General features: G+C 43.5%; 1 protein-coding gene across 3 annotated transcripts in view; it reads right to left on the minus strand.

Moving 5' to 3' along the window:
- ADAMTSL1 (ADAMTS like 1) overlaps positions 1-15,736 on the minus strand; it is a 472,971-nt gene that overhangs the window by 93,631 nt on the left and 363,604 nt on the right. For all 3 annotated transcript variants that reach the window (XM_081238316.1, XM_081238315.1, XM_081238317.1), the window contains 2 exons: positions 9,959-10,087; positions 1,437-1,616 (listed from right to left, as the gene is read on the minus strand). In XM_081238316.1, coding sequence (XP_081094442.1) covers positions 1,437-1,616; positions 9,959-10,087 — 309 coding nt within the window. The remainder of the gene's footprint in view (positions 1-1,436; positions 1,617-9,958; positions 10,088-15,736) is intronic.

Raw genomic sequence — 15,736 nt, forward strand, 5'->3', positions numbered from 1 at the left:
TTTCTCACATTTTCCTTTTTTTTTTTCCCTAAGAATGATGGCTTTCTCTTCCTGAGATAGCCAGCACACATGCTCTAATAATTGCCTTTTTAAAAAAGGAAGACAAAAACAAGCTTCTTTATCCTATCCCACCAATTCCCAGACTCTGTGGGGAAAAGAAGCAGACGGTCCTAATCCAGGGGACAAAAGGGTTGTAGCTTGCACGTGGCTGAGTCCAGCCCTGGGCATCGAGTGTTGATGGTGTCTCAGCAATTGTTGTTATTTATTTATTTGTTTGTTTGTTTGTTTGTTTGCGGTACGCGGGCCTCTCACTGTTGTGGCCTCTCCCGTTGCGGTGCATAGGCTCCGGATGCGCAGGCTCAGCGGCCATGGCTCACGGGCCCAGCCGCTCCACGGCATGTGGGATCTTCCCGGACCGGGGCACGAACCCGCGTCCCATGCATCGGCAGGCAGACTCTCAACCACTGCGCCACCAGGGAAGCCCTGTTGTTATTTTTAAATAACTACTTTATGCCAGGAACTGTCTTAGACTCTTTAATCAGATGTCCTGATGTTTGGGGGTGCTGTAGTCTGAATGTTTGCATCCCCCAAATTCATATGTTGAAATTCTAACTGCTTCAAGGTGATGATATTAGGAGGTAGGGACTTTGGGAGATGATTAGGTCATGACGGTGGAGCCCCCCTGATTGGGGTTAGTGTCCTCATAACAGAGACCCCTGAGAGCTCGCTCATCCCTTCAGCCATAGGAGGGCACAGTAAGAAGCCATTACTCTGCAGCCACATAGAGGGCCTTCACCAGAGCCTGACCATGAGGGCACCTGGATTCTGAACTTCCAGTCTCTAGAATTGTTAGAAACAATCTTCTGTTGCTTATAAGCCACCCAATCTGTGGCTATTTTGCTATAGCAGCCGGAACAGACAAAGACAGGGGGTGTACACGTGTGGACTTTAGGTGGACTAGACTATGAACTTCCTGAAATTTTACAAAAAATTTTGCATTTATGAATTTTTCTCGACAAGGTAATCTACAGTTTTCGTCTGATTCTCCAAGAAGTCCTTAACATAGAAGGAGTTCAAAGTGACTGCTGTACTTCTGTTACCTCTGTTTGCCAACCCCTACCCAAATATGGGCAATCTTCTTCCATAAGTTTCTACACAGAGACTAGCATCTACGGCTTAGCAAGGTTAAGTGACTTGCCCAAGGTTACACAGTGAGTCAGCAGTAGAGCTAGGGTTCTAACTGACGTCTGCTTGGCTTGCTTGGCCCCAAGGTCTGTGTTCTTTCTACTGGGAGGCCCTAAGGTGGGGAGAAGGGAAGGGATATTGATTTTAACTTTATGCACTTAATTGGATCAGGGACAGGAGGAGGTAGAGGGTGGGTCAGACAGTCACCCCCAGTGGGGTCCACAGGGGGCAGCCGGCCTCGAGGTGTTTACCTAGGATCAGTAGCTGGGTGTTCTCAGTCAGCTCCCCGTGCAGATTGGCCGCCCTGCAGGAGTACAGGCCCTGATCCGAGGAGGACACGGCTGTAAGCAGCAAAGAGCCCTCGTGCAGATGGTGAGGGGAGCCCAGTTTGCTTTTATTCCTGAACCAAGTGACTTCAGCTTCAGGCACACCTAGGAGGAAAAAAAATAAACTCATCAGCCAACACATTCAGGTGACCCTGGAGGCATTTATAGCCTCTTGCCAGGGGCCGCCCCAGGGCTGCTCTGCAGGAAGCATGTGCCTGGGCGTCTTCTACTCCCCTTCAGCCAAACTAAATAATGCCTCTGACCTCTCAGCTGTCTTGAGATCTTTTGCCTTTTAAACCTTACACTGATGAGGCAGGAAGAGAGAGGCCGGTTCAAAGAAGAGGAAGGAGGCAGCTGGGAAAAGGGCACTTGGCAGGGTGGAAGGAGTGAACCCAAATTCTTTGGAGAAAACACCTCAGAACTGAATGTGTACACCAGTGCAAATGAATGACTGACAACTACATGAAACAAACCTAACGTTAAATAAGAAAAGCCAGATGTGAAAGAGTACACACAGTACACAGTATGATGTTGTTTCTGAAAGCAGAAAACAAAAATTGGTAACATCAGTACTCTGTTGTCAGCAGTCAGAGTGGGAGGTTCCTCTGAGAGACTGGGATGGACTGGGAGGGGTTGTGACTGAGAGTGGGGACAGGGAACTTGGTTGCTAGTAATCCTCTGTTTTTTGACTTGGAGGCTGGTTTGGTGGGCTTGGGACCTTTATGATATGTGCACTTTTCTGTATAAATATTATATCTCAGTAGAAAGTTAAAAGCTACAAAATGTTGATATATCCATGAACCAGACAAATGAAAGCTGTTAGATCCTTACCAGAGTTGACACTCCATGTAGAAAACAAGCCTGTATTTTTTGAAGCCTAAGTATTTTCTTAGAACAAGAAAAGACTGAACGACCAGCATCACCACAGAAAAAGAAAGACAAAAAGAAAGTGTTCTGCTCTCTCCTCAATCTAAGTTATTGTTGTGAGAGAGAGTGGGGGAGAGTATGCACATCTGAATTGGGATGGGGTTCCTGTCTTTGGAAGTCAGGCTCTATCCTCTAGGAGTGTTATGGACTAAATGTTTGTATCCTTTGTAAATTCATATGTTGAAGTCCTAACCACCATCAGTGTGATGGCATTAGGAGGTGAGGCCTTTGGAGACTGTTAGGTTTAGATGAGATTGTGATGAGGGGGGTGGCCCTTGTGATGGGATTAGTGCCCTTATAAGAAGAGACCCTCTCTTTCTCTCTCTCTCTTTCTCTGTCTTCACCATGTGAGGACACAGCAAGAGATAGCTGTCTGCAAGCCAGGAAGAGAGTCCTGGTCAGGAACTGAACGGGCTGGCACCTTGATCTTGGAATTCCCAGCCTCCAGAACCATGAGAAATAAACTTCTGCTGTTGAAGTCACCCAATGTATGGCATTTTGTTACAGCAGCCTGAGTAGACTAAGACAAAAGAATGGCTTTAATTCCTGAGGAAGTTTCCCTGTGGGTCACATGCTGGTAAGCAGGCCCCAGTTTAGGACAAGCCTTCTGAGATGGTCTGCATAGGAGGCCAAGCTCTGAGTGAGGTGAGAGACAGAAAGTGTGTGGCATTAATTCACATGTCTCCAGGGAGTAGAAAGCTCCATACCTTGCACTGTCTAGCCTGCTGACTCAGCTCACAACGTTTGCTCATAAAACTCTTGGGCATGTATCCAGGGCAGGTTTAGAATGTCAGATCTAGGTAAATAGGGTCAAAGCCAGGAACAGTCAGAGCCAGAGCTTTAGTCCTGTGCTTTCCCTGAGTTGGGGATGGATTTTGCCCTTGGGGCAAGGGCAGTCTTACCCTTCACGGGCAGCCTATTGTTGAAAATGAAGACACCTTCAAGGAGTTACCTGTACCTGTTGCTTGTCCTTGATGAACAAACTTTACCCACAGTCTACTTTGTAACAGCCAGCTCATCAGCCCTCATTGTGACCCCTTGAGCACTTGCTGTTCCTGAACTCCCAGTGTCAGGAAGTGGGGTGGGACGGAAGGGGGGTCTCATATGTTCCCTCACTAACAATGAGCTACCTTGTGTGAATGCACTGGTGTCCTTGCTGGCCTGCTGCCTCAGGTGGAGTTTCCAGTGGTGGAATGGTGGCCGAAGGTGTGTGGCCCAAGTGTTTGGCCAGTCTGTAGGGCTTTTCTCCCTGTTAACGGGGAACAGGAGAGTGACTCTCTGGTCCTCTCTCTTTTGTTGTTGTTCAGATAACCCATAATTCAATGTGAATCACTAGGGACTGGCAGGCTGGCCGGAGAAAGGAGGCAAGGCTGCTGAAAGGGGTGGAGACTTGGATAGTGCAGCCCTGTCCCATCAGGGAGGGGCACACAGTGTGAAACTTAAGGCTCAGGTGCATGAGAGGGGCCAGGCTGGCACTATCTCTAAATACACCTGGAGAAAAGATGCAGGTGAGAGGCAGAAAAGCTGATTTTTCATTGCAGCACCACTAGGGAGAGCAAGAGCATCATGATGCCTAGCCATGCCAGCTTAGACTTTGGTCCCTGAGCTCCATTTTCATGTTGGGGGAAAAAAAAAATTCCATGGCATTCAGGAGAAAGCCTCTGAAAAGTAAGTTGAAGAAAACCCTTCCAGTCATTTCTCTCCTGAAAGTGCAAGGAAAAATGAGCTCCTACAAACCATCTTTTTCAAGTACTCACCCACTTTCCCTCACCATGAACTGATTACACATAGCACTTGTCACTGGCATGTTCCTTGGAGGAGGGCTGTGGGCAGTAAGCACACAATCCCTGATAGGAACTGAGCCTGTTCTAGAGCGAGGAGGCAGAGTAAGAGAACCAGAACCAGTCATCACGTAGCGTGATGACTACGTGAATGGTCGGGGGGCATGTTCTCTCTCCATGACAGTGTCCATGGGCTATGGCGTATATGTCTCCAGAGCCAACACTGTGTTTACAAGGTCAGCTCCTGCAGCAAGTCTTGCTGCTCCCCTATGTGTCATTCACTGGTCAGGGCTTATGTGACTGTAGGGCAGCCAGAGGGGAGACACGGCTGGTGAGAAAGAAGAGGAGGAGGGAGAGAGAGATGACCCAGGGATGGAGCCATTTCTCATGTCTCCAGGAAGTGGGTGTAAGCTTCTTCCTTCATCACTTCATCACTCTTGGCCTCATGCCCCTTTGAAAGCAAGTCTGTTTAACAGGACAAAACAGAGTCTTTGCTAAAAGGGCTGAATTCCTCAGTTGAGAGCAGGAGAGTTCATGGGAGAAATGGACATGTTCAGGATAACGAAGGGTGGAAGGAAGTGACGTCCAGCCTCTGTAAAGCTGGGACCACAGAAGTGACAGCAGTGCCGAGGGAAGCCCCATGATGTAGGAATCATTCTTTAGTACAGAGATTAGCAAACCTCTCTTAGACTCCCTCAAACAGGGCCTGCGTCGAGGATTTGCCAGTGGAGATGGAGTTGCTGGTGTCACATTTTGGGGGATTCCTGCCTGCGATCGTGCGCCTTCAGCAGAGAATGACACCAAAAGGTACTTTGGAATGACAGCCAGTCCTGCCATGACTGGTTCTGTCATATTACAAACAAAGTTGGAACAAGGGGAGAAGAAAAATAAACGATGCACCAGAGATCTCTTTTTTCTTTGTCTCTCAAGAGAGGACAATGATGCTTCAGAAAATATCACCAGCCAGAGTCCCTGGAAAAGGTACCAGATATATATACCTAACAATGATGTTTAGAATACCTAGACATTGGGAATTCACCAAGGTCAGGAGCTATACAAAAATATCCTGAACACATTAGATGGAGAAAGAACATTTACTGAGTATTTGCTATCAGCCAAACATTTAATAAACATATTCACTCATTTTTCACAAAGGTCCTGCGAAGCATTGTTACTAACTCCATTTTACTGATGAGGAAGGTGGACCTGAAGAGATTATGAAATCTGCCTAAAATGACATTAGTTTGGACTCCTGAATGATTACATGGGGACGGAGTCCCTGTACCTCCTCTCCACCTCATGGTCAATCAGTGACCTACAAAGGGCACGTGGGGATCCAAACTCAGATACATTTAACGCTAGGGATCCCCTTCCCAACAAGTACAGGACACCACCTGCCATTATACCAGGCTGCTTCCTTAGAAAAGGTCTGAATTGCAGCACTATTATTTCTGGTATCAAATCCTTAAATATTTCCTGCTTTTGGGATTAACCTTTCTGCTGTAATTGTAACACCAAGATTATTGTTAAGAGAGAACTTTCTAGAATCCATTTGTGCTGGCTTTGCTAGTGCTCCTTAGTCAGGTTGTGGAAGTTTTCTTTTTCCCCCCAAGCCTGTTTTCACGTGACAGCGCATTCTACAGATAGAAATGTCTGAAAAATGACAAAAAATATACTCCACACAGAACAAAGTCCAAAGCTATGCTGCTGACAAGTTAGTTGGATAGGCTCCACACTCTCCCTGGTATGATTTGTGTCCAAAAAAGGAAGGAAAAGGACCTGCATTTACTTTTCCCCCTTTGTGGCATATCTTATCAATAACACAGTGCTCTCCCTGCTGCTTGAAAGGATCAGTAAATGAGTGTAGTCATAATGGGATGTAACTTGATATGATTATGAGGATTAGTGTCTTTAATCTCCACTGAGCTGCCAGGTAGGGTGATGTATAATCATCTTTTTTAAAATCCCAGACAGGATATTCTTGTTAACTAGACCCCTTGTTACACTTGGAAGGCTGCTTGCACCATGGCGACTTGTCAACATCTTGAGGTGGGGCATCCACTGAAAGGTACACCTTGACATGATAAGTTCTAGAAGTTTCTTTGACGGCTTGGTGCAAGACAAGGAAAGGGTACAGTAACTTAAATGTCAGCCTTGGCAATTATTCTAAAGAACCATGTAAGTCTGGAAAGGCTTTCAGCCTTCCACATTTCTTCACACTGACTGTGGCAGACACTGATAGCTGTTTCTTCTTTTTCCTGGGTACCCAGCCTGGCTGTATTTCCCAAGAGCCCTTGTAGCTGTGAGTAGCCATGTGACTAAGAAGGAATGTGAGAAGTAGTAATGTCTGCTACTTCCAGATGTCACCCTTAAAATCTTCTCAACCATCGTCTACACTTTGTTTTTCCCCTCTTCTGGTTGACAGGATAGAGAGAACCTCTGGGGAGACCTTGGAAGGCATGTATTCAAGATAACATAGCCACCAGTGTTCTGTGACGCTGAAGGACTGTGGGGGGCAGATCCCCTCCAGCTGACCAGGACCACTCTTTGGACTCCTAGGTAGGCAGTAATAAACTTCTATTGTGTTTGAGTCATTACACATTTGGGAGTCTACTTGTTACCAGAGTCTAGCCTTCCCTAGCTAATACACTGCCTATCATTGACTCCTCAACTATTTATTTCTACATGACCAGTCCTTACAATTTTATATCCTAAGTCTGCAAAAGCTACCCTTGCTCCAAATTGTACCATAATCTAGGAAAGCATATAAGATCTAGCCCTTGCCTACTATTCCCCACCTCCCAGCCACATGTCACATTACTTTCTTCTCTGCTCTCCATCCTACAGACACACGGGCCACATTTCACTCCTTCAGATGCAACACACTCTTTCTACCTCAGGCACATCCTGTTCCCAATAACTGAAACACTCCCTCCTCCTCCAACCCTTTATCTCCTACTCAGTTTTCTGAATTTTCTTAAATAGAGAACAAGTTTGGGAGTGGTATTAAGGGATTGGATCACTTTTCAAGAAAAAACCTCATCATACTCATTGCTTAATGCTTTTTATGCTTAAGAGTTGGGAAGAATTTGTGAGGCTGAATTTTACATGTTGAAAGCACATGTATGCAAAATGTTATTTAATGAAAAACTGCTAACAACTCAAACATGTAAGGACATGAGTTATTCTAGGTAAATTATGTAATATTCTTAAAATACACTATTATATAGCCATTAAAATTATGTCACAAGAGAGCCATAAAAGCTACTTGTAGTATTAAAGTAAAACTAGTTTTTTCTGCCATTTAGCATTATAGCTGTCGGTATTTTGACTGGAGACTCAGCTCAAGAATGATTTCTTTGTCCAGTAAATTCACAGACCAACAGTTTAATCAAAAGCAGGCTCTTTCCCATCTACATTGAATAAAAATCTTACTTAACAAAAGGCATAATGGCAGAGACACACATTTTAGTTAACCATGATTAATACAAATGGCCCTATGAATAAACATAAAAGCAAAGAACGTAATGTACATGGCCAGGCAAAAACTGGACCTCACAACCTAGGATTTCACCATCAGGTTACCAAGAGTGAGTCTCTGGTTGAAGTCGGGAGACATGGCCTTAGGTGGCATGGAAGAGTTGACCAAAGCTGGTTTGACTGTCTTGGGTTCCCCATGATAAATACTTCTCCACCTGGATTCTGGTTCTCTCGGTCTCCCTCAAATGCCCAATTCCTTGCTTTGCTGCCCTTTGCTTCCCATTCTTTTAGTCCTACCAATCCCAGTGCTCAAGAGGAGACCCAACATGGTCCATCATATCTCCAGTTGGTGTTCCATCTCCAAGGCCCATGTTCCTAGTGATCACATGAGGGGTGATGGTCCTGCACAAAGGACCCTGCCTCTACCACCAGTCTGTGTATAGAGGGGAAACTCATTCATGGGAAGCCCTGTCAGAGATTTTGTCCTACTCCCAATTTCAGAGTATAGGGCCTGAAGGGATTTAGTTCCAGAAGCTTCCACTGATGAGGTTGGATGCACAGGCCAAGGGAAGCTTTACCAAGAAGAAGCTAATGCATGATGACAGAGAGAGATTTATATTTTTGGGTTCCTGGAGCTACCAGAACATTTCAGAGAAAAACCAGACCTGGCTGTTCTTTGGAAACAACATGCTCTAGATGAAGATTCTCCTCCTACTTCTTTTAAAATGGGCTCTCTCTGGCCTTATTAATCACAAGTGGAGGTAAATCTTCCAATGTTGGGGCTGAGATCTAAGATGAAGAAACCCCCAGAGCAGGGGGTGCCAATGCCTGTCCTTTTTGCAGGCAGGGTATGACTGGGGAACCGTGGTTTGGGTGCCACAGGAAGGTATATCTGATGAGGACAGCAATCAGGGGACTGTGGCTGAGCACAAGAGCCATCCATTTTTTCTTTGCACTGTGGGTGTGAAAACCCTTAGGGTAGACAGGCTAGCAGTTCACAGGAAGGGAGAATTGGTAGCTGAGCTTTGTTCCAGTCTCTGTGGGTGTTTTTTATTTTTTAATTGATGGTAGATGCCTTTATAAAGAGCATACTACAACCTGCTCTGGTCCACTACTCCTCCACTTCCCTGTGACTTTTTGGTCCCTTTAGGCCTCTGAGTTTGCAAGGCCTACCCAAGGGCAATGTCTATATCACACTCCTAATAGCATTGGCTGTTTTCATTAACGACTCCTACCCACTTCTGATGTGAGTAAGCTCCAGGTTCCTGTTGGTCTTACCCCTGCCATCCACTCCTGAGCTTTCCACCACCACTACCCTGAGTTCAGGTCCCAGCACCTCTGCTCTAAACTACTATGATGGCTTCTTTTTTTTTTTTTGGATATAAATTTATTTATTTACTTATTTTGGCTGTGTTGGGTCTTTGTTGCTGTGCACGGGTTTTATCTAGTTGCGGCGAGCAGGGGCTACTCTTTGTTGCAGTGCACGGGCTTCTCATTGCGGTGGCTTCTCTTGCTGCAGAGCACTGGCTCTAGGCGCACGGGCTTCAGTAGTTGTGGCACACGGGCTCAGTAGCTGTGGCGCACGGGCTTAGTTGCTCCGCGGCATGTGGGATCTTCCTGGACCGGGGCTCGAACCCGTGCCCCCTGCATTGGCAGGCGGACTCTTAACCACTGTGCCACCAGGGAAGCCCTACTATGATGGCTTCTTAACTGGACTCTCTGTCCCTGTATTTCTTTTCTTCAATCCATTTTATGCACTGCATGGCCCCTTAATGTCACTTTCAATCTGCCTTTGTCTGAACTCCTCATCCAAGCGTTCAAAGTCTCCCATGGCAGAGGTGCAACCCACATTACTAAAGTTTAAGCACCACCACCCTATGTATGTACTCTGGGCTCCGGCCAGACCAAAGCACACGCTGTTCCCCTGAAGTCCTGCAGCTTCCCTACTTCCATGAATTTTCTCACACTCTGTCATCACCCTGGAACACCCTCTGCCCCCATCTTTGCATGCTCACATTCTACCAGTATGCAAGATGGAGATAAAAACCACCTCTTCTCCCTTCATCTGTTCCAGTTTTCCTCCTCTCAACTTCCAGTAGCACTTTCCACTTTCAGAGTGACTGAGGTTCATGCTTGAGTTTTCCTACGAGCCCCAAATCCCTGAGAGTAGAATGTGTACTTATCTTTTCAGCCCCCAACCTAGCACAGGGCTCCATTAATATTTGAACAAATGAATTAACATATGAATGCATTTCTCACCTGCAACTTGGCAGTTAATAGTCACATTCACGCCTCCAACTGTTTTGACGGTGCCTCCTACATCAACGGCGATCGCGGGTTCCTCCGTGTTGATCACAGTCCCTCGGGATGTTTTCACTAGTGGCTTTCCTGAGGGTGAGAAGGAGCGTGACATTTTATTAGATGGTGGCTTTGGGTATTCCCTTGAAACACGAGATGACCAACAATGAACAAGGGACATACCCAGGCTTTTTCCACTGACTGTGTTTTCCTTTGAAAAAACTCTAACTGTATACTATAAAAACCATCCATCCACGCACCTACCTGTCTATAGCTACCATAGAATTGTCACAAAAAGAAACTGAGGAGAGAACATGGTATCCAACAAGTTGGGATGATTTGTGCATCTTATCATTAAACTAACAAATGATCCAATACATTCTGTTTTTATGGGCTTAATTAAATTTTTATTTTGAGATAGTTGTAGATTCACATGCAATTATAAGAAATAACACAGAGCAATCCTGCGTACTCTCTACCCAGTTTCCCCCAACAGTAATATCTTACAAAGCTAGAGTACAATGTCATGACTAGAACACTGACATTGATGATGTTAAGCTACAGAACAACATTTCCATCACTGCAAGGATCCCTTATGCTGCCCCCAGCCCTGCCTTAATCCTCTGGCAACCATTAATCTGTTCTCCATTTCTTATAATTTTGGCATTTCAAGAATGTTATATAAATGGAATCATATGGTATGTAACTTTTTTTGATGGACTTTTTTTCACTCAGAATAATTCTCTGGAGATTCTTCCAGGTTTCACATGGTACCATGGTGGCATGTATCAATAGTTTGCTCCCTTTTATTGCTGAGTAGTATTCGATGGTATGGATGTACCAAGTATGTTCAGCCATTCACATGTTGAAGGACATCTGGGTTGTTTCCACATTTTGGCTATTCAAATAAAGCATCTATATACATTCCTGTACAAGTTTTTGTGTGAACATTTGTCTTCATTTTCTCTGGGATAAATGCCCAGGAGTGTAATTGCTAGGTCATATAGTAGATTTTTAAGGAACTGCTGAACTGTTTTCCAGAATGGCTGTATCATTTTACATTCCCACTAGTAATGTATGAGTAAGTTAGTTTCTCTGCATCCTTGCTAGCATTTGACATTATCATTAGTTTTAATTTTAGCCTTTCTGATAGGTGTGTAGTGACATCTCATTGTGGTTTTTTAAAATTTGCATTTCCCCAATGGCTAATGATATTGAACATCTTTTCATGTGCTTATTTTTCATCTTTATATCTTTGATGAAATGTCTCTTCATGTCCTTTAGCATTTTATAATTGGATTATTTTTTACTATTGAGTTCTGAGAGCTCTTTACATTCTAGATGTAAGTCATTTGTCAGATATGTGGTTTGTAATAAATTTCTCCCAGTCTATAGATTTTTTCCCCTATCTTCTTTAAAAACATTAAAAAAAATTTATTTACTTTTGGCTGTATTGGGTCTTCGTTGCTGTGTGCAGGCTTTCTCTAGCTGTGGCGAGCGGGGGCTACTCTTCGTTGCGGTGCGTGGGCTTCTCATTGCGGTGGCTTCTCTTGTTGCAGAGCCCGGGCTCTAGGCACGCGAGCTTCAGTAGTTGTGGCGCACGGGCTTAGTTGCTCTGGGGCATGTGGGATCTTCCTGGACCAGGGATCGAACCTGTGTCCCCTGAATTGGCAGGCAGATTCTTATCCACTGTACCACCAAGGAAGCCTGTGCGCCACCACGGAAGCCCTCCCCTATCTTCTTAACAGGATCTTCCACAGAGCAAAAGTTTTTAACTTTGATGAAGTCCAATTTATTGAGTTTTCCTTTCGTGGATCATGCTTTTAATGTTAAGTGTAAGATTTACCTAGGCAAGATCCTAAAAATTTTTTCCCTAAAAGTTTCCTAGTTTTACATTTAAGTCTGTGATATATTTTGAGTTAATTTTCGTATAAGGTGTGAGACTTAGGTCAAAGTTTATTTGTTTTTTGCCTATGGATGTCCAATTGCTCCACCACCATTAATTGAACAAGCTATCTTTCTTCCATGGAATTGCTTTTGTGTTTGTCAGCATCAGCTGAGTATATTTTTGCAGCTCTACTTCTGTGTTCTTGTTTCTGTTCCACTGATTTATGTGTCTATCTCTCTACCAATACCACACAGTCTTAATTATTGTAGTTATATAATTAATCTTGAAATTTATTCTTGAGTCTGATTCTTCCCACTTTATTATTCTTTGCTATGCTAGTTTCTTTGCCTTTCTACATAAATGTTAGAATAGTCTTGTCTACAACTATAAAATTTTGCTGGGATTCAGATAGGAAATATACAAACACGTATATCAATTTAGAGAGAATTGACATCTTTACTGTGTTGAGTCTTCCAATCCATGAACATTGTATGTCTATTTATTTAGATCTCCTTTACTTTCTTTCATTAGAGTTTTGTAGTTTCCAGTGTACAAGTCCTGGACATAATTTGTTAGATTTATACCCAATTATTATTTTTTTAAGGGATGGTAAATGATATTGTATTTTCAATTTCAGTGTTCATGTGTTCATTGCTAGTACACAGAAACAGTTGTTTTGTATAGCGTGTTACCTTGCTAAACTTATATATTAGTTTTAGAACTTTGTTTTATAGATTCCTTGGTATTTTCTAAGTAGGTGATCATTTCTTCTGTGAACAGTTTTATTCCTTCCTTTTGATCTATATGCATTTTATTTCCTTTCCTTGGATTGTTTCACTGGATAGAACTTCCATCACTACATTGAACGAAAGTGTTAAAAGTAGGTTTTTAGTACGATGAGTGATTTTTCGGTTGAAACCTGGACATTTTCATATCATTTTATACAACTCTGGACCTTATTTAAATCTGTTTTAGCTGCTGTTCTCTGAAACCACTCAGGTCGGGGAGCAGAGAGATGCTACCTGGTTACTACTCAGTGGAAGTAGAAGTCCAGGTTCTCCACTTGGCTTCCTTTGTGACCCACGTGGGGGGCTCCTCTTAACTGCTGGGCCTGGGTGGAGTTTCTTTTACCCCCCCTGCTCTCCACTGACCCTGCCGTGGGAGAAGCCTTGTTACTGCTGGTGATGAGTGAAAGTCCTAACTCTCCAGGGGGCTTTCTCTACCACCACCCCAGCGGGAAGAGGAAGAGGGACACTCCAGGATGAGGGTAGAAGTCTAGGATCCCCATGTGGTCTCCACATTGTGCCCCTGTGGGGATAAAATCCATCTTCTCTGATGCCACGTCCATGGGGGTGTTGGGGAACCATGTTTCAGTCTGACGAGGAGTCCAGTCTTCCCATTCAGGCTCTGCTGGTGTGGGTGGTGTTTTGAGTAGAGCAGCATTTTCTAGTTTTCTGTCCTGCTAGGTTGCCCCTTTCCTGTTCCTTTGGGTAGAGGAAGCAGGCTTAAGCTGGGACATTTTTTTCTGTTTCTGTTGCATTTCCTGGCAGCCGCCTTCTTCAGCTCCAAGTTTGGGCTTTATGAGGCAGACAAACAAACAGCTCAGAAAACCCAATGAAGTCACAATTGTGTCATTCCTCGGTACCCAAGGTCCCTAGGCAGTCTGTTTTCTCCTCTCTCCTTTTCAGTCTTCTTATGTTTGTTTTATATACAATGTCTGGATTTTAGTTGCATGTACCAGGAGGAATAGGGAAAAAATACATCTATGGCATCTTCCCAGAAGTAGAAGTTCTGTGTACATTACACTTTAATAGACCTTTATCAGCTGGGGATAAAAATACAGCACTTCATGTACATGACCACAAAATACAATGAAAAGATTCATTTACTGAGCACCTTGGGGAAATAAGGGTCCACATGAGATCATTTTCATATACCCAAAGCTTAATTTTTTGTAGGCCAAATGGATTTAATTTAGTTTCAACCATTTTATAGGCAGGACAATCTACAATGGCATTCACACTTCTGTGCCTTCATTAACTGTGAAGAAAACCCTATACTTCAATAAAAATTAAAAAAAAAGAAAATTTCAGGTTGGAATTCTTATTTCAATGGTCAACTAAAAAACAAAACAAAAATAATTTAAGTTCACTTTAGATCACCTAGATAGTCACCTAGTGAGGTGAGTACTGCTGTGTGATGCCATGCCTATGTTTATGCTTCATTATAATCCCATTAGCTAGTATTATTTTAATTAAGGAAGTCAACTAAGAAGAAAAAAATAGAGATGCAGAGAGGGAGTTAAGTGATAAATTATGTATTTGTGCTAAGAGAATGCTAAAAAAGGTCATGGCATGCCTGACCAAAAAGCTTTTCACAATAGGCAAAACAAAAAAAAGAGAGGCTGAGCCATGATCACAGAGCCTCTGCAGTGTGGGCAGAGCCTCAGACATCAGGCCCATGTCCACCATGTCATCTCTGTGGGTCAGCATCAGCTAGCAGATTACATTCGTGTTGATTTCTGGAAATTGATATGGTTTACAGATTACTCTTTCATTGAATCTGTAAATTGGTGTTAGAGTCGCATGAGAGCTATACATCAAAGGAGATTATGCTTAGTTTTATATCTGCATATATATAAGAAGAACAAGGAAATAGAAACAAAGGCAAGCTTTTCAATTTATCAGGCCCAATATAAGGAATCAAGTCTCTTCAACAAAGTCAGACACAGGAAAGAAAGCATTAAGAGAATGACTTATTGTTCATTTCCTTTAGACCTCATCATACCCTTGAGCTTTTGGATTATGGCTCCTGTTCAAGTGATATGGAACAGGAGATCCAGAGCCTCAATGGTAAGCAAGGGGAGCCCTGGTACAAGGGTGAACCTAAGGTCCACTAACACTTTCATGTCAATATGCACTGATGTGGAGGAGTGCCATCTTGTGTTGCCTTTAGAGCAGAGGCCTTTGACCAAACAGGCATTGTCCTGACCTGGAAGGACCAGTAGCTGGAGAGACAGGCAGGGATAGATGAGCAGCCCTAGGAGCAAATCTTGGAAATACATTCCTGTGCACAGTCTGGGCTCTGGCTCACACCTCTTTCGCTCATGTGTGACTTTGGGTAAAATCAAAACCCAATGGGAAAAAATCTGAACGTATGTGCTTGAAAAATATCTTTGGCCCAGTATAAAGGAGATGGAGAGAGGAGCCAGAGGAGATGAAGACTTGTTTTTTGAGCGCAGCCAAGAACAGAGAGCATTGTAAGTAACTTTTTCTCAGGGCCGAAGTCTAGGCCTCTGCTAACAGCAAATTTGTTTTCAACAGCACAATGCCTTCCATTTTAGAAGGATGGCAGAGATGGATCTGCTACCAACCAAATACTTTTCTTCTTCTTCCTAGGCACACAGTCAGGTCATTTACCAGCCTCTCTGTAGTTAGGGATGGGCAAGACAGTGAATTGTAACAAATGAAATGGGAGCAGAAGTCAAGTGTACCACTTCTTGACCCAAACCACAAAAAACCTCTTGTGCAATCATTTGTTTTAGACATTAGGTGAGTGAGAAAAAATCTATAATATTTTAACCACCATATATTTATGGTTTTGTTTGTGAGATAGGCAAACAGAAAAAAGTGCCAAATTAGCAAGGATGCTAATTAATCCATGTTTAATTAACATTTATTGACTCACTGAATGAATGAATCAAACAGGTCTTCTTTCAACTCTTCTAACATTATGAGTCACAAATGGCATTTGAAAATGGTTCTCTGCGATTCTTAGCCATCAAAAATAACAAGAATCTACTGTATAGCATAGGGCACTATATTCAATATCTTGTAATAACTTATAATGGA

This window comes from Mesoplodon bidens (assembly GCF_964165515.1).
Source record: "Mesoplodon bidens genome assembly, chromosome: 6".
Classification (NCBI taxonomy): Eukaryota; Metazoa; Chordata; class Mammalia; order Artiodactyla; family Ziphiidae; genus Mesoplodon; species Mesoplodon bidens.